This window comes from Sciurus carolinensis, chromosome 10 (genome assembly GCF_902686445.1).
Source record: "Sciurus carolinensis chromosome 10, mSciCar1.2, whole genome shotgun sequence".
In the NCBI taxonomy this organism is placed as follows: domain Eukaryota; kingdom Metazoa; phylum Chordata; class Mammalia; order Rodentia; family Sciuridae; genus Sciurus; species Sciurus carolinensis.
The window spans coordinates 136,157,187-136,181,504 of record NC_062222.1 but is presented as its reverse complement, the minus strand read 5'-3'; the positions used below and the strand labels follow the sequence as shown (position 1 = coordinate 136,181,504).

The 24,318-nt window shown below is 47.4% G+C and overlaps 1 protein-coding gene across 1 annotated transcript in view; it reads left to right on the top strand.

Annotated features, from left to right (window-relative positions):
* Jakmip1 (janus kinase and microtubule interacting protein 1) overlaps positions 1–24,318 on the top strand; it is a 129,741-nt gene that overhangs the window by 53,042 nt on the left and 52,381 nt on the right. The window contains 1 exon segment of the mRNA XM_047566598.1: positions 5,762–6,256. Within this exon segment, the coding sequence (XP_047422554.1) occupies positions 5,762–6,256 (495 nt within the window).

The following is a 24,318-nucleotide window of genomic DNA, read 5'->3' as shown; positions in this document are numbered from 1 at the left end:
TTGGAGCCACTCAGGACAGTGCCTGGCTAGGTGATGGCAGACCGCAGAGGACAGTTAGAACACAGCCATACGTGCAGCCTGCCACATCCCATGAGGCAAGGGCCCAGCTCTCTAACCTCCCAGACCTGGGCTCCACCCTCAGCAAGGCCCCTGCTGGCTTCAGAGTCTTGGGCAAGTGACTTAAGGTTTCCAAATCTCTGCATCCTCAGCTTGCATACAGCATGATAATTACTGTCCAGTTTAAGGTTGTCATAAAGGTCCCAGAAGCAGTAAAAAGCCCCCTTAGTGTCTGGTGTCCAGGCACTGTTCTGGTCCTTTTTGTTGGCATGGCTCTGACGTGGGTGGGTCTGAGGGCAGAGCCAGCCAGGGGCTCTGTGAGCACAGGAAAGGGTGGAGACCTGGGCCTGTGCCTAGGTGGCTTGAGTTGTGGAAGGTTAAACCAAATCCCTGCCAAAGTTCCTGGAGCACAGCAGTTGGCTGCCTGGGGAACTGCAGTTGGTGCCTGTCTTAAGGAGCGCTGAGGATCAGGCAGCTGCCGAGTGTGGAGTGGGGTCCATTCCTGGCCTTGGCCCTGGTTTCAACCCCAAGTCAGAATGACTGACAGAGAGCAGAAACTTGGGTCAACCTCGGGAGGAAGTAAGGAAGGCCGGGCTTCTAGGGCGTAGGGACAGATGCGACTCCTCCTGTTCCTGGTCGCAGAAGTTCTGGCAGCAGCCTCTGCCAGCTATGTTTGCTGGTGATGCCGACCTGTGCACACCCTGCCAGTCAGGAGGAGTTCACTTGCTGGTTCCTCCAGGACTGAGAGCTGAGTGCCCAGGCTGCAGGGGCTGGCATGTGTGGTCTAGAAGCAGCAGCAGAAACTGTGGTTAAGAGGGAAGCTGCAACCCAAGTCAGATGCTCCACGCCACCTCTGCCATCTAACTGTGAAGCCACATAACTGCCCCTGCCTCAGTTTTCCTATCTGCTAAATGGGGGGCCTTAATGTGTCTTCCTCCCTAGGTCATTTGAGGAAGAATGTGATAGTCAATACAGGACCTGAGGTTGTCTGCCACCTGCTCTCACTTGGCAGCCAGGTTCTAACGTGTGTGCCTGCCATGTAGATGGCATCCCGTACCTGGGAGATGTCCTGGCCTCACGGTGAGGTGTGACTTCCCTACTGTAGGTGAGAAAGCTGGGGCTCAAAAGGAGAGGTGACATGCTCAGGTGTACTGCCTGAGCCTACCTTGCTAGCCAGCTGGGACAAGGTACCACAGTGGGCACTTAATAAACAGGGACTTACGATATCACTGCAGGAGGCTGGAAGTCTGAGGTCGGTGTCCTGGGGCTGGCCCCTCCCAGTCCTTCCTTCTTGGCCGTGATGTCATCCTCTTGTGTGCTCACGTGGTTTTCCTCTGTGTGCTAGTATCCTTATCTCCTTTTCATATGAGAACACAAGTTAGATTGGATTAGAACCCTTTCTGATGGCCTCATTTTAACTTGATTACATCTTTAAAGGCTCTATTTCAAATAGTCACCTGAAGTCCTGGGTGTCAGGACTTCAGCTTGGGAATTTAGGGGGTGGTGGTTCAATTCAGCCTCTATGCCAGATCAGCACAGCTGTAGGTGGTGCTGGTGGGTAGAGGCCAGGCCTGTGGGAGTCCCCCCATGACCAGGCTGCCTCCTATCTCTGGGACGCATGGAAATTCCCACATGAACACACACTGCCTGCCCATGTTCTCTATTCAGTCCCCTTTGTGGCTCCTCTGTAGGGCTTTACCAATCCGGTCAGTTGGAGAATTTCTGTTCTTGAAGAATTTGGCAATGCACTCCCTGGCTGTTTCCAAAAGCATAAGTGTAAATTTTACAATTGCATTTAAGTGTTATTTTCATATGATCTAATAATAAAACAGCATCACATGTATAGTGTCGTTTTAACAAAGGACTCATTAAACACCACTGGGCAAGGGAGTGTGGTAAGTGTATCTGTTCATCTGTGGCCCCATGTGCATGCTGTGTGCCTGGGCTGGGTGACATGCCTTTGGCAGGGACTGTAGAACAGCCCGGGCCCTCAAGCAGGGTGGTGCAGGATGCTGGGGAGCTAGTGCAGGACAGCATGGGCACACTGCACCAGAGTTCTTAGAAAACCTGTGGGGTGAAAGGCCTGGGAGGCTTCACAGTGGCCATTTTGGAGGCAGGAACAAAAGGTGTTCACACAGTCCTGAGTGAGCCTCATGAGTGCCAGTTGGGGACCAGGTCAGTGGGGCAGCGTTCCTGACATAGAGATGCCCACTATCTGGGGTGGCATGAAGAGAGGACCAGTGTGCAGGACCACAGCTCCTCACCAGCTGGGCATTGCTTCATTCTCACAGTGACTGGCCCACATTGGTCTGGATTTGTGCTGGGCCAGGCACTGATCTAAAGCGAGAAGAAGTGAGTTGGACCTCATCCTGTCCTCAAAGGCTGCTGGCCTCAGTGGTGGGGAGGAGTCTTGGCATTTGGGTGCATCCTGAATGGTGACAGGGTAGATTGTGTTGGGCTCTGGAGTCCAGGAAGGCGCTGGCCCTGGGACTGAAGAAGCTTTCCTGCCCTGCTGAGTTTGGAGGGAAGGTGAAGGGAGAGGGTCCCCAGTTGAGGGAACAGCTTGTGAATAAACTGGGACACACCTGGGGCAGGGGCCCATGACTTCTGGCTGATGTGGAGGCTGTGAGGGAGGCTGTAATAACAGCCTCTTTGTGACCTCTGCCAGTGGTTCAAACTTCCATTCTTTCCTTAGCTTAGTCCCCAACCAGTTATCAGGCACCTGCTATGTACCTGTCTTTGTCTGAGAAGCAACTGTCAGTTGTCCAGGTCCCTCTCCTGAGGCTTGTGCAGGAAGAAACACCAGGAGATTCGTGAAATGTTAACTCAGTGGTGGAAAGTGCCCATGAGAAGCAGCAGCAGGAGCAGGGCTACACAGGGGGCCCTGGAGTGGTCTGCTGGAAGGTCGTCAGCGAAGGGCTCAGGAGAGGGGCTGCTGAGTAGGGGGCTGGCAGAAGAAGCAGTGATGCGGTCAGGTGTATCCTAAGGTGTCTGCATGTCCGGGCTGCAGTGGGCAGTGGTGTGGTCAGAGCTGAGTGGTTAGGGCCAAGGATAGGGGGTGAATCAGAGGAGCACAAGGGTTAGTCCTATGGGCTAGGGAGGATTTGCACTTGAGTTTTAAGTACTTTGGAACTCCTGAAGATTTCTTTTTTTGTTTATTCCATTTCATATTTTTCTTTTGTGGTTAGTTATTTTAGTATGTCAGCCTGCACTCATGGAGACTTAGGCTGTATTTGGATGTAACCCAACAGCATCTTTGTTCTGTGGCTCAGGCTGTTCTAGCTTTGGCCACAGGGAGCTGTGTAGTTGGTGCCTGTGATGCCCCCTCTGTTGTGGAGGGTTGTTATTTTTGTTTATGTTTTTAGTTCTTCTTTTCTGGTGTTCATCTTACCTACTTCTGCCTCCATCCTGAATCTGCCATTTCTCCCAGGAGCCCTGGCTCTTCTTATGGGAGAATGGTGTTAGACAACAGGATCTGGGCATTGGTGTGCTCGCAGCCATGGGGGCACCCCTCTTCTAGACCCTCTCATCTGAGAGCTAGGAGAGGTGTGTGTTATGTGGACGTACACATTATCTATAAATACATCTCCATGTGGCACCGATGACTACATGACCTTAAACCTGAGTTCTTACTGATGTCCCAACACTAGCCCATGGCCACATGTATCACACCAGCTCCTTTCTTGTCTGGAGCCCCTCACTCCAATAGTGAGAAGCCCAGCTTTCCCCATTCGCTATCCATCTCTTAGTTGTTCAGCATGCCACACACAGAGTTCCAGCAGAGTTAACCTGCACCCTGTGGGATCTGGAAGGCTTTCAGTAATGAGGCTGTGTGATTCCATCTTGCTCTGTGCACCTGAACACCTGGCTCATCCTAGCTGCCACTTCCTGCTCCTGCCCAGGAAGCAACCCTCCCAGGCTGCCCTGCCCACACCTGTGCTTACTCAGTTCACTTCCCTCACCCTTTCTACCTGTGACTCACCCTGGGGCTTGCTCACACCTGATGTGCAAACTCTGGACCACAATAACAACGTTCATTTATCCACCCAGCAACTCTCCACCTTCCTGCTGTCAGCATCCTCTGAGGCAGCTGCTGACGTTGCTCTTCACAGAGCCAAAGCTCTGGGAGGTTCTTCAGAGAAACAGAACACACATACACACATGTGTTCTGTTATTTTAAATAAAGAAGTATATGTGTATATACATGCATAAACACATAATATATAGAACGAGAGATGTTTTTAAAGGAATTGTTTTTTGCAGTGGTGGGAACTGGCAAATTTGAAGTGTGTAGGGCAGGCCAGCAGGCTGGAATCTCCAGCAAGGACTGATCTTGCAGTCTTGAGAGTCTGAAATGGTCTGGAGGCAGAATTCCTTCTTCCAGAGGAATCATCAGACTTTTCTCCCAAAAATCTTCAACTGGTTGGATGTGGCCCACCAAGATTATGGAGGGCTATCTGCTTTACTCAGAACCTACTAGTGTAGATGTTAATCTCATTTAAAAAATACTTTCACAACAACAGCTAGACTGATAATTGACCAAATGACTGGTGCTGTGCCCAGTCTGGTTGACATAGAAAGTTAAACATCACAGAGGTTAAGTAATCTGCCATCAAAGCAGATCCAGATCTAATGGGGTCTCATCCTTCTGACCCCAAAGCACTGTCAACACTAACCAGGGAGATGAGGAGACTATGTGGCCTCCTAGAAGGAAAAATGACAGAAGCATTTTGTTCCTGACTTGGGGAGATCGTGTAAATATTTCAAGTCTTGGCCCCTGACATTGAGTCCATCAGGAAGGTTGATTCCAGCTCTTGAGTGAGCTGGGTCAGGGGGCCACTGGTTGCCTGGAGTGTTTGATGGAAGGAGACATAAAGGGCTCATGTTTTCCTGAATGTTTTTATGTGCTGCTTTTCCTGCTGTTACAAGAAAGGGTTTATTGATACCCAAAACTTACAATTAATTTTGCCACCTGCTGCTGTAAATGAGGTGTGGTCTGGGGGAAATGTTGCCCCTTTCTCTGGAATGGCCAGTTCACCAGAGGCAGCTGGGTACAGTTCTGGGAGCCTGCCCTTACCTGGGACATGAACTGATTTTACTGAAGGGCTCCTGTGGAATGGGGGTCTTGGGTGATATTTCAAATGAAAAGCTCCAGTGATGCATTTGCTTAAAACACTCCCTGGGCACATTTTGCCAGTGTTTCAAATTGTTAAGTGGATGGAGAGATTCAGGTGGGGCTGGTGGTCAGCAATCCAGAGTCCAGGCTCCCAAGCCAGGTGTCCCCTGGAGAGGCCTGAGCCAGAGCACTCCACCCGAGGAGCTTGGCGTTGCCCTTCCCTCCCCACCACCTCTGCCCTGTCTTCTTTGACTCAGAGTCCCTGACAGGGGCGCTGGAAATGGTGTTTTGGTTTGGAGTCTGCTCAGCCTTGAGGAGAGCTGTCTGTGTCCTTCCTCATACATACTGGAATGAAGGGGGTTCCCCTCTTGGTCCTCCCTTCCAACACCCTCAGGTGTTTTCCTCTCTCCAAGGAAAATCTCCAAAGTCACCTAGTAGGAAAGATCCTGGTGGGGCTGAGAGGGAGGGTCGGGCCGGTTAAGGTGGCCCAGGGGGCACTGGAGGCGGCCCTTGGGAGGGTCTCCAGGGCGAGGGAGGCTGTGGCCTGCCCCTGCCCCTGCCCCTGCCGAATCTCTGTTCTGGCTGCAGGTGGGCAAGCTGCGCGAGCGGCTGCAGGAGGCCAAGCTGGAGCGTGAGCAGGAGCAGCGGCGGCACACGGCTTACATCTCTGAGCTCAAGGCCAAGCTGCACGAGGAGAAGACCAAGGAGCTGCAGGCCCTGCGCGAGGTGCTCATCCGGCAGCACGAGCAGGAGGCGGCCCGCACCGCCAAGATCAAGGAGGGCGAGCTGCAGCGGCTGCAGGCCACACTGAATGTGCTGCGTGATGGTGCGGCTGACAAGGTCAAGACGGCGCTGCTGGCTGAGGCTCGTGAGGAGGCGCGCAGGACCTTCGACGGCGAGCGCCAGCGCCTACAGCAGGAGATCCTGGAGCTCAAGGCCGCGCGCAAGCAGGCAGAGGAGGCGCTCAGCAACTGCATGCAGGCAGACAAGACCAAGGCGGCAGACCTGCGCGCCGCCTACCAGGCGCACCAGGACGAGGTGCACCGCATCAAGCGCGAGTGTGAGCGCGACATCCGCAGGCTGGTACGTGGCGCCGCACCCACGCCCACCCGCAGCTTCCTGCTGGTGCGCAGTTGCCGTGGGGTTTGGAGGACCCACGGCCCTCGGACTTTGTTAAGGCTCTGGGGTCCCGGGCCAATAAGGAGGCTTTGGAGCGTCCACCTCTCACTTGGTGCGCGGTCCTTGGAAGGTCACCAAGCCCCAGTGCCGGTTTTCTCATCAGTGTAGAGTTGTGGTAAGAAAGGGTTGTGAGTGGGTCAAGGTGCGGGGATTTGTTCAGTTTCTTTAATGAACTCCAGCGGGTCCACACCTGCGGGTCTCCGAGGTAAGTCTGTCGGCCAGCTAGCTGTTGCAGCAACAGGGAAGAACACATCGCAAACTATCCGGTTTTTAAAGAAATCAGAGAACGGTGAAGCTATGATGTCTAGAAGAAGGAAAATCCACAAGGGGTGGGGATGGAGCCCTTCCTGGGTGAGCTGAAAGTCCCTTTCCTCAGGGCAGTCTTTCTGGAAGAGGGAGGGTCTTTTCTCCAGGCCAAAGTTCCACTGGGGACTGAGATGAGCAGGACTTTTTCCACCTCTCAGGGTTGGCATGAAAGTGGAAACCAGAGGAGCCCCCTGCCCAGGCCAGTTTGCTCCATAGAATATTCTCAGAGCTCTGAGGTGATGTGAGAGGCCAGTGAGCCTGGCTGTAGGTAAGCTGTGTTAACATGGAAGACAGCATGGTGGAAGGCAGCATGCCTTAGGGCCTGAGGCAGGCATGGCCAGCCTGCCCCTCAGCACACCTCACTGACCCTGTGGGGTGCACGAGCCTGAGTTGCTAAGTCAGGGGGTTCTTAGACTGGGCAAAGGACCACATTTACAGGGTTGCATCTTCAGGAGGACCCAGGGCTACACTGAGCAGGAGGGGACCCATGCACCACGGCAACACTGACCAGGATAGAGTCATTCGGACTGTGTTGATGCCAGAGACTTCAGGGCAAAAGGTGATCCTAAAGATAAGTAGGGACAGTCCTCCCCCTCTCTTTTGGCAAGGGTAGTTGTGCACAGAGGGTAATCATGCTTTCTTCCAGGGGGCAGGATGTTGCCCATTTCCTCTCACCTTGGCGTGAATGTGCTGCCTCCCTTTTCTTGGTGAACTTGAGGGTCCATTTGTTCTGGAGATCTAGCAGAGCCACACACCTCAGATAGTGTCCTGTGCAAAACTGAGGCTCCTGTGGTGGTGGCAGTGCCTCAGCTTGCTCATGTTCTTGCTCACCCTGTGGCCCTGTTGAGACCATGGCCATGGGATGGATGGTGCAGAGCCACAGCTACTGCTCTTCCAAGGCTGCTACCAGGGACAGTTCTTAGTCATTAAGGGTCAATGAAAGGGGGCTGGGGTGTGACTCAGTGGTAAGGTGCTTGCCTAGCACGTGTGAAGCCCTGGGTTTGATTCTCAGCACCACATAAAAATTAAAAAATTAAGGTATTATGTCCACCTACAACTAAAAAATACATTTTAAAAAACGGTCAGTTAAGAAAACTTCAAAAAGTAGAAAAGAAAAATGTTGTCAAAACTCAAAGGCAAAATGGACAAATCCACAGTTTAGCTAGAGATTAACAGATTTCTGTCAGTGAGCCATGGAACATGCAGACAAGAAAATGGATAATGATATGTGGAAGTTAAGCAGTACGATTAACCAAGCTGACATAAAACCACATTCCAGCCAACTGTTGAGCACGGTTCTTTTCAAGGGAACATGGCCCACTTTAATCAAAATGGTCTGCATTTCAATATTTGTAGGTTGACTTTAAATCAGCCCAGAGAGATGAACACATTTTAGATAAAAAGAAGGAATGCTGAAAATCAAGCATCTAAGCTTCTGTCTCAAGAAGGAATTGAAAGAACAGCCAATGAAACTCCCAGAAAGCAGGATGAAGGAAATCAGAAAGCAAGAATCACTGAAATAGAATCAATATAAAACTCATAAGTTAATTAAAATGTATAAATTGATAAACCCTTTGCAATACCAGTGAAAGGAAAGAGTGACTATAATTCACTAGTATAAAAAGGTGAAGGTGAACACCACAGCTCCTACAGTCCCTGAAACACCAGGAGAGCACACCCCAACGTCTCTCGGTGGACTGCAGATGGAATGGCCCATCATTGAGCACACACAGCTTCCCTGACACCCAGGACATGGAAGGCAGATCATCTGAGTGGTCCTAGACCTGGTAAGGAAATTAAATTGCTGACTCATAGTCTTTTCATACAAAGAAAGCCCAGACCCAGGTGACCTCACAGGCAAAATTTTCCAAGTATTTAAAGAAGAAGTAAAAGAATTCCAGCTAATCATAGGATAGAGTCTTCCTGAAAATAGACATTAACAGGCTCCACCTCTCCTAAGAGGTTAGCAGGACTCTGATTTCAAAACCAATGACAGTACAGCAAAAGAAAAAATTTGGGGTTATCTCTTATGAACATAGATATAATAATAATATGTTAAATTAAGTCCAGCAATATTAGAAAGACTAGTAAATCATGACCAAGTTTGATTTATTCTAGGAATATAAAAATTGACTTAATATTCTAAAATCAATGAATATGATTCACATAGTAATGCAATTAAGAATGGAAAGACGCATATAAGTAAGCATTTTAATAGATGAGAAAAAGCATGTGACAAAATTCAGGTTCATGGTATAAAACTCAGCAAATCAGGAGTACAATGGAATTTCTCTATCCTGATGAATTGTTCTACCGAAAACCTACCAGTCACATACATAATTATGAAATATTAACGTTGCCCACCCATGTTCAAGACCAAAACAGAATGATCATTATCATCAGTGTTCTGTTCAACATTGTATCAGCTAGGATGTCAAATGCAAAGACCATAAAAAAAATAAAAGTTTTAAAGATTGAAAAAAGGGAAAATTCATTATTTGAGTTTCTGATGTTTTGTGCTATAGAAAACCAGGAGGCCCATCTTAGTCTGGTTCTACTGCTATAACAAAATCCAGAGACTGGGTAATTAATGAATAACAGTCCTGTATTTCTCACAGTTCTAGAGATTGGGACGTCCCAGATCAAGACATCAGCAGGTCCTGTGTCTGATGAGGGTCCAATCCCTGCTCCCATGATGGTGCCCTGGATGCTGTGTCCTCACACAGCAGAAGGGACTGCAGGGCAAAAGAGGCAGACAGCTCCCCTACACCTCTGTGTAAAGTCGTCAACCTCATCCCTTCCGAAAGCCCCTCCTCTTAGTACCATCACACAGGCAATGACGTTTCAACATATGAATCTTGGTGGGACACATTTAGACCATGATAGGAAAATACAAACTACTAGTATTGATAAGTGACTTTATCAGAGTCCCCAGATACAGGGACAATGCACCAAAATAAATTTCATTTCTATATACCAGCAATGAACAAGTGGAAAATGAAAATTAAAATGCAGCATTTAATATAGAGCACCAAAAAATTAAATACCTAGGAATTAATCTAATGAGAGTTGTATGAGATTTCTTCCCTGAAAATACTAAATATTCAGCTTTAAAGAATGAAATTCTGGCATGAGTAAATGGATGGAATTAGAGAATATCTTGCTAAGTGAAATAAGCCAAACCCCAAAACCAAAGGCTGAATGTTTTCTCTGATATATGGAAGCTAATTCACAATAAGGGGGCAGGGATAGGAAAGAATAGAGTTACTTTATATTAGGAAGAGGGGAGTGATAGGAGGGGTAGGGGTATGGGGAAAGGAAAGATAGTAGAGTGAAACAGACATTATTACCTCATGTACATATATGACTGCATGACTGATGTGATCCTACAATATATACAATCAGAAAAATGAGAAATCACACTCTATTTATGTATGATCTATCAGAATGTATGAATGCATTCTGTACATTCTGTTATGTACAACTAATTAGAACAAAATTAAAAATAAAAAAATTTAAAAAGCTATCTATAGTTTATACCAACTTGGTAAAGTCTATTTTGTAAACAAAAATAGACACATTTATGTTTTCTTCCTACTCCTCCATAATTTTAAAACTATTCCTGAGTATTTTTATGACTATGGCAATAGGGGTAATTGCATAAATTCAATAAAAATCTGGTCTTTTAAAAAAATACAAAATATTGATGAGAAAAATTAAAGGAAACCAAAATAAATGGATATGCCAATTTCATTGATTAAAGTACTTAGTATAGACATCAGTTCTCCACAGTTGATTTGTAGGTTCAATCCAGTGGGTACCAAAATTCCAGAAGACTTTTTTTGGAAGACATTGACAGACACATTCTAAATATGACATTTAAAGGATCTGGAATCACAGTTTTTTATTTATTTTTTAATTTTTTTAGTAAGTACACATCAGTTTCATTTGGGAACAGGAAAAATGTGAACATTTCAGCACAATCTTAGTAAAGTAATATGTGGTATTGAAAACTTTTTTCATTATCTTTTTTGTGACAGTGAAAATATTTAAAAAATTTTTTTCATACATGTATATGGGATAATAATGTCTGTCTCATTATACTGTCCTTCCCACCCCCACCACCCCACCTCCCCCTTCACTCCCCTCTGTACAATCCAAAGTTCCTTCATTCTTTCCTACACAGCTTCCCACTATGGATCAGCATCTGCTTATCAGAGAATACCTTTGGCTTTTGGTTTTTGGAATTGGATTATTTTACTTAGCATGATATTCTCCAATTCCATTCATTTACCTGCAAATGCCATAATTTCATTCTTCTTTAAGCCTGAGTAATATTCCATTGTGTGTATGTACCACATTTTCTTTATCCATTCATCTGTTGAAGGGCATCTAGGTTGGTCCCATAGTTTTGCTTTTGTGAAGTGAGCTGCTATAAACATTGATGTGGCTGCATCACTGTGGTATGCTAATTTTAAGTCCTTTGGGTATAAACTGAGCAGTGGGATAGCTGAGTCAAATGGTGGGTCCATTCCAAGTTTTCTGAGGAATTTCCATACTGCTTTCCACAGTGGTTACACCAATCTGCAGTCCCACCAGCAAGGTACGAGTGTACCTTTCTCTCCACATCGTCACCAACACTTGTTATTACTTATATTCTTGATAATTGCCATCTGACTGGAGTGAGATGAAATCTTAGAGCAGTTTTGATTTGCATTTCTTTGATTGCAAGAGATGATGAATATTTTTTCATATTTTTGTTGATTGTATTTCTTCTGTGAAGTGTCTATTCAGTTCCTTAACCCATTTATTTCTTGGGTTAGGTGTTAGAGTAGCTTCTATATTTTATTTTTGATTTCTAGTTTCATTTGGTTATGATCTGATAGAATGCATGGTAGTATTTCTGGGTTTTTTGTATTTGCTGAGAGTTGCTTTGTGGCATAACATGGTCTATTTTAGAGAAGGATTCACATGCTGCTGAGAAGGAAGTGTATTTGCTTGATGGATGAAATACTCTATATATGCCCATTAAGTCTAAATCATTGATTGTATTATTTAATTCTATAGTTTCTTTGTTGAGTTTTTGTTTGGAAGATCTAGCCAGTGGTGAGAGAAGTGTGTTAAAGTCACCCAGTATTGTGTTGTGGTCTATCTGATTCTTGAAATTGAGGAGGGTTTGTTTGATGTACCTAGATGCTTCATTGTTTGGGGCATAGATATTTACGATTGTTATGTCTTGTTGGTGTATGATTCATTTAAGCAGTATAAAATGTCTTTCTTTGTCCCTTCTGACTAACTTTGATTTGAAGTCCACCTTGATATGAGGATAGAAACCCCTGTTTGTTTACGCAGTTCATGTGAGTGATATGTTTTTCCCACTCTTTCACCTTCAGTCTGTGGATGTCTTTTCCTTGGAGGTGAGTCACTTGAAGACAGCATATTGCTGGTTGTTTTTTTTAAATCCCATCTGCCAGTCTATGTATTTTCATTGCTGAGTTTAGGCCAGTAACATTCAGAGTTATTATTGATTTATGATTTGTATTCCTAGTCATTTTGGTTTATTTTTGGTTTTTAACTTGACTTGGTTTCTCCTTTGATTTACCTTTTCTTTAGTGTATTTCCTCCCTTTGCTGATTTTCACTTCCTTTTCATGGAATATTTTGCTGAGAATATTCTGTAGTGCAGAGTTTCTAGTTGTGAATTTTTTTAAACTTTTGTTTATCATGGAAGGTTTTTGTTTCATCTTCAAATCTGAAGCTTAATTTTTCTGGACTTAAAATTCTCAGTTGGCATCCATTTTCTTTCAGAGCTTGATATATGTTATTCCAGGACTTCCTGGCATTGAGGGTCTGGGTTGAGATATCAGCTGAGATCCGAATTGGTTTCCCCCATATGTAATTTGATTTTTTTTTTTTCTCTCGCAGCCTTTAAAATTCTATCCTTATTCTGTATGTTAGTCATTTTCTTTATAATGTGCCTTGGTGTGGGTCTGCTGTAATTTTGTACATTTGGGGTCCTGTAAGCTTCTTGTAGTTGATTTTCCATTTCATTCTTTAGATTTGGGAAGTTTTCTGTTATTATTTCATTGAAAAAGTTGTGCATTCCTTTGGTTCGTGTCTCCACGCCTTTGTCTATTCCGACAAATCTTAAATTTGGTCTTTTTATGTTATCCCATATTTCTTGGAAGTTCTCTTTATGCTTTCTTACCATGTTCTCTGGGTGGTCACCTTTATTTTCAAAAGTATATGTTTTGTCTTCATTGTCTGAAGTTCTGTCTTCTAAATGTTCTAGTTTGTTAGTAATACTTTCCATTGAATTTTTAATTTGGTTTATTGTTTTCTTCATTTCAAGGATTTCTGCTTGATTCCTTTTTATAATATCTGCCTCTTTATTGAAGTGATCTTTTGCTTCCTATATCTTCTCTCTAATACCATCCTTCATTTTGAAGATCAGTCTAGCCATGTATTTTCTATACTCCTTCTCTAACATTTCTTCTACTATGTTTTCTGTAGATTCTATTGTTGGAACATCTTGGTTTGTTTGAGAAACTCTGTTCCCTTGTTTTCTCATGCTGTTTGTGTGTCTTCTCATCTAGTGGTATGGAGCTGAGGCAATACAGATTCTACCCTGTAGTCTTTTAGTGTCCCTGAAGTCTTCCTGTTCCTCACCTTTAAGGGGGAGACCAATATTGACAGCCCTCAAGGCAAACGATATACCACCTTTAACTAAATTGCTCCTATTAAGGCCTTTACAGTTTTGTCACAATAGACAGAAATGAAGTGTTCAATTATTGTCTACCATATAAATAGTAAGTTTGCTAAAAGGGTTTACCTTTTCAAATGATGGACAATGAGGGAACAGAAGTAGTATAAGATGTGGTGTTTATGAGGGAGGAGGAGAAAAGATAGAGGTAAAACTTTATATTAAGAATGAGGGAGGAGTTAATAGAGGTTGGCTGTTAGCATGAGAGAAATGAGAAAGAGAATCCAGGAGACAGATAAGTGAGAGAAAAAATATGTATAATTTTTTTTAAAAAGTAAAAATATAAGAATATGCAACAAAACTGTCATATTATTCAGACATCCCATTCCTCAACAAATTGATGCATGAAAAATATTTGGATTTAAAAATGGTAGAGGTGTGAGAAAAGGCAAAAAAAAAAAAAAAAAAGGAAAAAAGGAGCGTCTCAATAGAAAATTGAATGATTGCTTCTGTTGGCTTCCCTTCTCCACCGATAGGTGGGGCTGTCTGAAGTTTGATGATAGCTCTAGTCTATCTGGTGCTGGACTGGTTGGGTAATGAGCAGATAGCAAGATGCCCTCACACCCTCTTAAAGTCTCCCCACCCGTTGTAGCTGGTCCCTTTGTCTCCATGCACTTCAGGACTCACTGAGCTGCAGAGAGCCCAGTTTTCTCCAGTTTCTTTAACCTCTGCTCCCCCCAGGGAACTGTCCCTAGTCTCTGGCTTCCACAGGCTTGCCAAACCCAGACTGGCCATGCAAACCCAGCTGAAATCTGATGGACCTGCGCTTCAGCTTCTCCAGATCCAGCTTGCTGCAGTCCCAAGACCTCAGTGCCCGTTCAACTTGCAGAGAGTCCACCAGGGGTGCACTCACACGAAGGAGCAACCCTTCAAAGAGGCAGCCACATGCAAGCCACTACCACATGGAGCAGAAAGACCTTAGGTGCAATCAGACCTGCAGGTACCCTGATATATCTCCAGGCGCTGGCCTGAGTCCCCAGACTGAGGTGGCCATGCCCTGAGATTGTGGTGGCAACCCGCAGGTGCTGGTTGTTGTCCCCAAGTGGGGGCAGCCACAGTAACCAAACCTTGGTACTGTGACAATGGACTTCCAAGCAACAGTGGCAGCAGGCGATACGCTGGTGGTCTGTGGGTGGTCTGCAAGCTAACGGTGTACCATTGGCAGGTAGGACATTAGGTGATGGTAGTGAAAGCCAGGTGATGGGCAGGCAAGAGCCAGGCATATGGGCAAACGGCAGATGATAGGCAGCAGTCAGTGAGTGATCTGCACTCTACAGGCTGGCGGCATGCTGGCAGACGGCTGGTGATTGCGGTGGACGAATGTGGTAAACAGCAGGGGATCGGTGGGCAGTGACGACTGCCTCTCAGAGAAACGTATTTCCTCTGCTTGAATCCCGAGTTATGGAGCAGCACAGAATGCAGCCTCCCTTTCGTCCGCCATCTTCCATCTTGGAATCACAGTCTGGAAGAGGGACAAATTTGAGGTCTCATTAAGACCTACTCAAAGCTTGCTCCAAAACCTGTAGCAATCAACAGAGACAGAAGGATGGACAGGCCAAAGGAACAGAAGGGTCCAGAAACAGATCTGCTCATAAGCAGTCACTTGGTTACTAGTGCAGTAAGGAAAGGATGATTTTCTAGTAAATATTGTTGAAACGAAATGATCTGTAAGGAGAGAAGAAATAAATTCAGGATATTGATGCTCATGTCATTCCAGCCTCAAAGATTAATTCAAAGTGGCCATAGACATAAAGAAGAAAGTGAAACCACAGGGAAGCAGCCAGGAGACTATTTCATGGTTTGGGAAGGCGCGTGTTCCCTAAGCAGATGTAGATGTGCTGATCATACACATACACCGCTCACAGTAGTAGTCTTTGCGCAGAAAACTGCATCTTGGACATGAATGAATTTCTGCTCATCAGAGGATACTAGTTAGAGGCAAGACAAACTACAGACTGGAAGAAGATATTTTTCAAACGATACCACAAAGACATTTGTTCAGATTATACATCTACTGTAAAACAACATGAAAAGTAACTTGGTAGAAAAATAGACAAAAACTTGAATGGGTGCTGCAAAAAGATATTTAAATAACTAATAAAACAATGAAAAGATTCTCAAACTCATTGAATGTCAGGGAAGCTCAAAGAAAAGTTATAACTAAGTATGCTTTCATATCAACCAAATGACTATAATAATTTTTAAAAAACCAGATCACAGCAGATATTGACTAGCATGGGGATCAGTGGGATCCGCTGCTGATGGTTAAATGGAGTAGCCCTTTGGAAATGGCAGTTTCTTAAAAATAAATTCCCCTACTGACTCAACAGACCCACTCCTAGGTGTCTACCAAGAGAATGAAAACATATGCCTGTTTAAAGGCCTGTATGTAAGTGTTCAGAGCAGTATTATTCATAGAAGTCAAAAAATGGAAACAAGCCAATGTCCATCAGTTGCCAAATTGATGAGACGTGGTGTATATACATAGTGGAATGCTACTCAGCAATAAAAAGGGGTGAAACATTAGTACATGCTACAGCATGGAAGAATCTTGGAAGCATCATGCTAAACAAGAGAGACTGGATGCCCGGGACCATGTGTTGCTGGTCTATTTGTATGAAATGTCCAGAATAGTCAAGTTCGCAGAGGTAGAGAGATGGGTGGTGGGCCAGGTTTTGAAATGGGAATGAAGGATCTTACTGGAGTCATGGGAACACCCTAAAACAGATTCTAATGAAAGGTTATACCATTGGCAACTTATTAAAAGTGGATTTGTGTTTGGATTTTATGATATATAAATTGTACTTTAGGTGTTTAAAATAACAAAATTAGTAATCTGGGAAATTTAAATCACATTGACGAAGGTTTAATTGCAAATTCTGTGTTTGTATTAAAAGATCACCCATATTTTTGGGAGGAAAAAAGCACAGGAGATACCTCTCCACAGCTCCCAGGTCTGCTAAGTTAGAAAGGTTGATGGGACCCAGAAACAAGAAGGGTGTTGTAGTAGTCAGATTTCTTTCACAGTGACAAAATACCCAGGATAAATAAACTTACAAGGAGGAAAAGTTTTTCAACCTGTGGTCATTTGGCCCTGCTGTTTTGGGCCTGTGGTGTCATAGTACATCACAGAGGAGCACATGGTGGAAGAGGCCTGTTTACCTCCTGGTGGCCAGGAAGCAGAGGGAGAGAGAGGTGAAGGGTGAGGTCCAGTAATCCCCCTCAGGGCACACCCCAGTGACCTGACTTCCCTCCCAGTAGACCCTGCCTCCTGAAGGTTCCACCATTTCCCAGCAGTGCCACAGGCTCTGGTGACCAGGCCGTTCAGCACATGGCTTCAGGGAACCTCCAGATCCAAACTGTAACATATGGGCAGTCAATTAGACTCTCTTATGTCATTTCTCATGTATTAAAATGCTGAACAAAGAAGTCCATCAACTCAAATTCCACTTCCAGCCACAACAGTGTCTGAAAAATAAGAGTAAATAGCACATTTTCAATTAGTTAAGTTGATTTGTCACCAGAGCCCAAATCACCAAAAATATTAATGAAGTTCTTAAGGAAAAGGAGAACAGTACCAAATAGAGTTTAGTTCTGCAGGAGAGGAGTGAAGAGCATCAGCAATGAGTAAATGAGTTGTACATAACAACCTATTTTTCTTAATGTCTTTCAAACATAAGTGGCTGTCAAAAGCAAAACTATAACCTTGTACTTTGGAGTGTATGGCAATGCAGAAGTAAAATGTGTAGAACAGTAGCACACAGGACGGAAATGGTGTTGGCGGGTAGTGGCAGGTGCACTCTTGGGAGGTCCTTGCATCTTACCTGAGGGGTGTGCCACCGCTTCAGGGAGACTGTGACAAGTCGAGGGCTGAAAGACTATGCAAAGAGGCACTGTGCAAAGCTCATAGGGGAATAAAATCAGGCACGCAAGACCATTTGTTTATAGTAAAAGAAACTTGGAAGTGGAACGAGATGGTAGAATGGTAGAATTGAATCCTCTCAGTTGTCACATTAAACATAATGGACTAAACCAGCTAAATGTGGATGTGTCCTGCTGCTCATCCATATGCTTCCACGTGTCTGACTGGATACGACGGCACACTGTAACTCTAGAGACCCACTTTCCCTGAAGCACAAGGATGGACCATGCGCTGTGGAACAGTAAGCTTAGCAATAGGATGAGTGATGTGTGTTCGTCCCTGGAATGCCGGACAGCAACATGAAGGAAGGAATTTCTGGTACGTAAGAGAATGAATGAATCTCCTGGACATGACGCCAGAAAAAAATCAGCCTTAAAAACTACCACTATATGATTCTGTTTTAGTCAGGTTTTCTGCCGCCAAAACCAAAAGACCCCAGAACAAATTTTGGAGGAGAGAGTGTATTTGCATCTCACATTTTCAGAGGTCTCAGTCCATAGAGTTGACTCTTGCTCTGGGCCCCAGGTGAGGCAGAACATGGTGGAAGGGCATGGAAGGGCATGGAGGAGGAAGGCAGATCAAGACAGGAAAACCAGGAAGCAGAGATTTCTTTCAACCAGGACAAAATATATACCCCAAAAGGCATGACCCAGTGACCCACCTCCTCCAGCCACACCCTCCCCAATACAGTCACCACCCAGTGGTTATGCAACTTGATTATACACCTACAAATCCACTTTTAGTAAGTTTGCCCAGTCGTATAAGCAGTTGCATAAGCAGTTATCCCTATCAGGGGATTAATGCCCTCATTAGGCTAAAACTCTCATAAATCTTTTCACCCCTAAACTTTCTTTGCACTGTCTCACACATGAGCCTTGGGGGACACCTCATTTCTAAACCACAACAGATTCCATTTGTGTGGTCAAACCAGCCCTGGTGCTGGAAGCAGGGTGTGGACGAGCTGGGGATGGGTGGACAGGGAAGGCAGGGGCCTTCTTGGGTGTTGGGAACGTTCTATATTTTCTGTGTAGACACAGGCGGTCCTGGCTTGAAATGGCACCCTGTGAAGTGGGACTTACGTGTGTCAGTACTGTGCCCTCGTTTTGCGTGTTCCTGTGTGAACACATCAGATCTGTCACAGCAGAGCCATGTAGTGTGAGGACTTTGTTCCGCTATGTGTGACTGTCAGTCACAGTGGTGCTCTGCAGAGGGAGGGCTGCCTGTACACGCCAAGATCCATCGTCTTCTACGCTTGCATTTCTGTCAACTCCTCGACCAAGCATAAGATGCTATTTACCAACGTCATTAGGATTCTTGAGGACCTAGTACCAAGCACCCTGTTTGTTATCTTATGTGCTGATTTTCAACCCATTGAAGTGGGAGCAGAGGGAGATGCAAATGGTCACCTTTATTGCTGACAGACAAGGCTAGAAAATACCACTGTCTGAAAGAAGCCAGAATGACTTTGTGACTTCTAACCATGATGGCACCTTATTTGATGGAACATCTGAACATCAGAACGGACACAGGTCCCTGAGTCCTGCCTCCTCCTGGTCCAGGAGAAGAAGGAGGGTGGGGACACGAGGCCCTCAAATTCAGGCGCTGGGTGGCTGAGCACCAGGGAACTGAGCCATGTTGAGGAGGATGGGGTGGAGCAGAAGGCCAGGAGCAGGCAGGGGAACCCAGGGCTCCTTGTAGAACCCAGGGGTGGCATTCCCTAATAAGCAGGATGGACAGACTGTCCTCACTCTGTCCTTTTGCTTGAGTGGAGCCATTGAAGGAAGCAAATATCGGAATTGATTGGCAAATGAAAGACCACAGGTGTCTTGCTGTGGACACTGCTGCATGGAGGGACTCAAAGGAAGCATGGGGCCTGGTCCTTTTCTCCACTGCCCAACCCTGCCCTCCTCTGAGTTGGCATCACTGCCAGACAGTGGGAACGAGGGGCGCTGTGGGGACAGAACTTTATCTAGCTCAAAACCTAGTGATGTCAGTTTCTAGGCAGAGTGTGCCAAGGGTGCCAAGGAAACTGTGCCAACTGACCCTGATAAGGAACATGGGAAAGGCGGGCCTGCCCAAACCTCCCAAGCTGAGTATGGGGACAGCGCACAGGAGCAAGGGCATTGAGCACCAGGCATCCATCTGCACTGGCAGGTCAGAGCCCACCCTGTGTGGGCACCAAATTATAGTCACAACCCAACTCCTAGCACTTGAGCCATCTCTGATCCAGTCCTAGTCTCTGCTTTTCTGTGCTGCCAGTTGCAGGCAGCTGTGAAGCGCATTGCATTTGATTATTTCTCTGGCTCCACAGAGAGCTTTCACAAGCCATGAAATATTCAGAAGACAAATGCTCGCCTTCCTGCTCTCAAGCAACCTTGATCAAAGGAACTCGTGTGCTTCCCTCCAGCTTCCCAAGGGGCAGTCTGGCTTTGCAGTGCAAACTCAGACTGCCCCAGTGCCCTTGCCCAGCGATGGAAACGAGCACCCACTGCGCCTGTAGGTGGAAATGGGGCAGTGCTGTGTGCGGCTGCCTGCGTCCTTCTGGGGTTTTCGAGGGTGAAGGTGTTCTGGGCTCACTTTCTGGGTTAGAGTTTGAGGATTCTGTGCTGTCTCAGGCGCTGTCACCTTTAGAAACTCATTGCAGACGGTACGGAGTGAGCTCTAGGAGAGCCTGGGGTTGTAGCGGTGAGCTCAGCGCTCCTGCCCTCTCTCCACCAGAGGCCACGGGACAGGAAACACGGAGGCAGGTGTAAGTGGAAGCTTCCCAAAACAACGCCACAGTTCCCTCCAGGTTTATCAGAAAACAGCTCATTTTGTCACTAGTCACACAATGGGAGTACCTAGCTCCCGGGAAAGGAAGAGCAGTGCCTGTCAGCTGTGAAGCCACCTCGCACGTACGCAGCAGGGCACTCATCTGCACAGGCAGCCACGAAGAGAACAGCAGGGCAGGAGGATTCCCAAGGGTAAGACGGAGGCCTTCCCGGGGCGCCTCCCTGCGCTCCCATCAGAGAGCTCTTCCCTCACATGTGACATGGCTGGCCCTTCCTTGCTGAGAAGCCCCCATGCCAGTGTCCCTTCTGCAAGAAGGTCTGCCCAAGCACCCAGGGGCCCCTCTGCTGGGAGCTCTGCCTGGTGTCCCATCCGACCCTGCCAGCCACCAAGCCGGCGCAGCTCTTCTCATCTGAAATGTTTATCTGCCCCTCTTGTTTCTCTTAGGATTTAAGTTCCATGAGGGCAGAGACTGGTCCGTCTCGTCCTCCAAGAACTCAGAGCCTGGCAGTGTGGCGCACTAGCTGCTGGGGCTGGGACCCGCAGCAGGCACGCTCCTGCCCGTGATGCTCTTTCCTCATCAGGACCCTGCCGAGGAGGCGTGCAGAGATCACGTGGTGCAGAATGCACCCTCGTGGCCTCTGCTTCCTGCGTCAGCACTGGTATTGTGACAACCATAGGCTTGGGGAGGTGAGCATGTAATCAGGTCAGAAGTGGAACAGTAGCCTGTCAAGTTCTCAGGACTGCCTTTCAGAGCAGCGGGCTGGAGGGAGAAGGCCCCGCGGGCTGCTGGGGGCGTGGGCCTTTTCCTCCTCCCCTCTCTTCTCTGATGTACTTTTCATTTTCTAAAAATGGGCATCATTGTTCATAATAGGGGGGTGAAGCTTTGTTAAAAGGTGCTGCTGTTGGGGAATGGTGTGACAGGCAGAGAGCCCACTGGGCCCTGGGCATCAAGGTCTCAGGGAGGAGGGGCTGGTGGCCTGTGGGCCCTCCTGCAGGGTGGGGCTGTTTCCCGGGGTTCCTCATGAGCCACAGCTGGAGGAGGGCTGGCTCCTTTCTGCTCCTTGCCGTGCCTAGTTCCAGCGCGAGGAACCAGGGCAGAGGAAAGTCTCAGGTTCTCCGAAAGGACAGGAAAGAGGTTGTCATTTTAGTTTTCCAGGCGTTCCCTCTGGTGAGCCACTGTGAGCAAGACCTGGGGCTGCAGGGGTTCTTGGGATTCCACTGTGTGCTTTTGTTGAAACCATAGTGGTTGGTTTCTTAACTTGTAAATGGAAAGTGCCTGCCATACACTGCCAAGTGCCTGCTGGACCAACTTTGATGGGAGGAGGGGTGAACTCAGGGAACTCAAGGTCCAGAAGGCGAATGAATGTCACACATCCTGAGTAAAGGCCTCAGTGTGGGGTGAAGATGAGGAGGTCTGGGGCTGCCCAGGTCAGCGAGGGCAGCAGAAGTGGGGGAGGGTAGAACCCCCACCTGGGTGGTGGGACCCTGGAGCCCTGGCTGAACAGACAAGGAGTGGTGTAGAATTCCGTCCTGGATGTGATTATCCAGACTCCCCTCTTGTTGCTGTGTGATCCCAAGGAAGTTGCTTACCATCTCTGAGCTTCTGATGCCCTATCTATAAAATGGGGATAATCACACATCTGTCACAGAGTTAGGAGAAAGACCACAGGTGTTAGCTAAAGCAGCTAGCAGCAAGTTTCTGTAGTAGGAGACATGAAAATATATTCCTTCACCACAGGGTCAGTGTATATTTAAAAGAAAGAAAGTGGGAAAGAACTGCCTGTGTTTACACAAGCGACTGCTCGAACTGAATTTACAAAGTACCAAGGAGTCAGTGTCGTAAAGGCTATTTCTATTTTAGGGCCACACAACTAACTTAGGGCCTGGTCTGCATAGAAGGAGCAGCAGGAACACTGTCCGTTCACCTGTTGTCCTGCATCTGGTCAGTGTCACTCAGGCAGGTCTGTTGCCATGACAGCATGTTGGGAAGGTCACTTGCCACCCGCCTCCTATAGATAGGTGAGGCCCTGACTTCCACCTGCACACTGAGCATGCCCCATAGGAAGGGGCAGGAGGGAAGCTGTTCCTGGACTGCAGGGCGCAGTGATGGCCTGGCACCTGGTCCTCAGCCCAGCTGGAAGCACTCGGGCTGCTTTAAGGGAGACTCCCTCAGGTCACAGGAGCTTGAAGGGTGGAGGGTTTTTTTCCCTCTCATTTACAGTGTCTGGAGATCTGCAGGCAAAGGGTTCTCTGGGGCTCCAGAGAGTTGTGAGGGACACACGAGTTTCAGGGTTTCCTTAGAAGAAACCCTGGAGTATGGCCCGATCCTCATGGACCTTCATCCCCATGGAGTGCTGGCCATCACCTCTTCGTTCCAGGCTGGTGGTAGGAGGGCAGGTGAAGACGTTGTGGTCTTCCTTTGAGGACACTTTCGCTTTAGAGGTTGCACATACTTTGACCTCTTTGGCCCGCACTTCCTCTCAGCTCCACCTGGCCACAGGGAACCAGCAGTGGCCTTCACTAAGTGCCCAACATCTAGTAAGCCTGGTGTGGTGCTCTGTTAGTTTTGTGCAGGCTGCTGTCACAGTACCACACAGACTTGCTGGTGTATGATGACAGAAGCTGCAGGTCCGAAACCCAGGCATCCGCAGAGCTCTGTTCCCCCCAGCAGCTCTGGAAAGGCTCCTCCCTGCCTCTCCCAGCTCCTGGTGGAGACTGGCCATACTTGGTGTTCCTTGGATGTGGCTGCGTCTCTCCGGTCTGTCTCACGTGGCCTCCTCCTGAGAGCCCCATCTTGTCCTCTCCTATGCAGACGCCAGTGTGCAGAGGGCCCTAATTTGGCACAATCTCACCTTAATGTGCATCTTCATTACATCAGCAAATACCCTGCTTCCAGTGAAGTCATATCCTGACTTTCCAGGTAGGCATGGCTTTGGGGGACACTGCTTACCTCACTATAGTGCCAGGGAGGAGAGCAAAAATGGATGTTGGGGTGGCAGCCTCTTCCCCACTCTTTGACGCCCCCAGCTTTGCTGTGAACAGGAGTCAAAAAATCACTTATGGTCATGGCTCATTGGCAACTGGCCAGTCTGCAGTTTCCACTGAGATGCACGTCCTGGTGGGCCCAGCTGCCCAGAGTGACCAAATCCTGTTTTGAAGGGCAGAGGGAAGGGAGGGTTGGAGAGGCACTTGGATTTGAGTCCTGGTTCTGCTGACAGCTTGGACTTGAGCACATTCCCCCTTTCTGCTCTGTTTTGTGTGTCCAGTGGGGTAACTGGTGTCTGCTTTCAGGGTCCTGAGGACTGCAAATGTCTCGGAAGTACATGCGTAGTACTTCACTCACACTCGCCTGTGAGAGAGAAGTGGCGGCAAGTTTGTCCTCAGTGCCATTCTCTGGCACTGAGGGCTCTTTTGTTCAGGGGACAGAAATTCTACCACAAACCAGCTTCAGCCTTGAGAGTCTGTTGCTTCTGCTACTGTGAAGTTGTAGGATTGGCTTCAACTGCAGCTACAGGGACATGCGTGCCGTCACCCGAGATCCGGGTGTTGGGGCTCTGCTGTCTCACGTGGTGCCACCTCTAGGCCAGGGGCTCTCGTGTTGTGCTGGGGAAAGACTACCACTTTAAGCTTAGTTCTTCACTTGTAAGAACGTGCAGGAAGGTGCTAGGATGTTGTCTCTCACTGGGTCAGGTATCTCTCCCAACCCGATGTCTGGCAGGGGGTGGGCCACATGGGTGGACTGCCCTGGGAACTTGGAGTGTTCCAGGCCCACCTGTCTTCTAACCCGCAGGATGAGACTAGGACAGGGAAAGGAGAAACCATGTGTGCAAGGACCCAGAGGAGTGTCCTGCATGCCGAGGAGGGCTCCGGAGCCAGGGTCAGCACTTCTGCAGGCCCTGAGGCGGGCAGCACTGAAGAGCACACAGGGGAGGCAGGGTAGAGCTCCGGGCTCTTCGTGTGAGGTTGGCCAGTCTCTGGGACCTCCCTCAGACTCGGACCGTGGAAATACATAGTCTAGAACACGTTGGCTTCAGAATGTCCTCTGCAAAACCCGTCTGTTCTTGGATGCCAGCTCCACTGGTTGAGAATATTTCCTTGAATCCTTTTCATTGTGCTTGGGATGGCCCTCTGCTGTCACCGCCGGATTATGGGGAAAGTGGTGCTCTCCAAGGCCAGAGCTTTGGGGTCCTGGAGATGCCCTGCT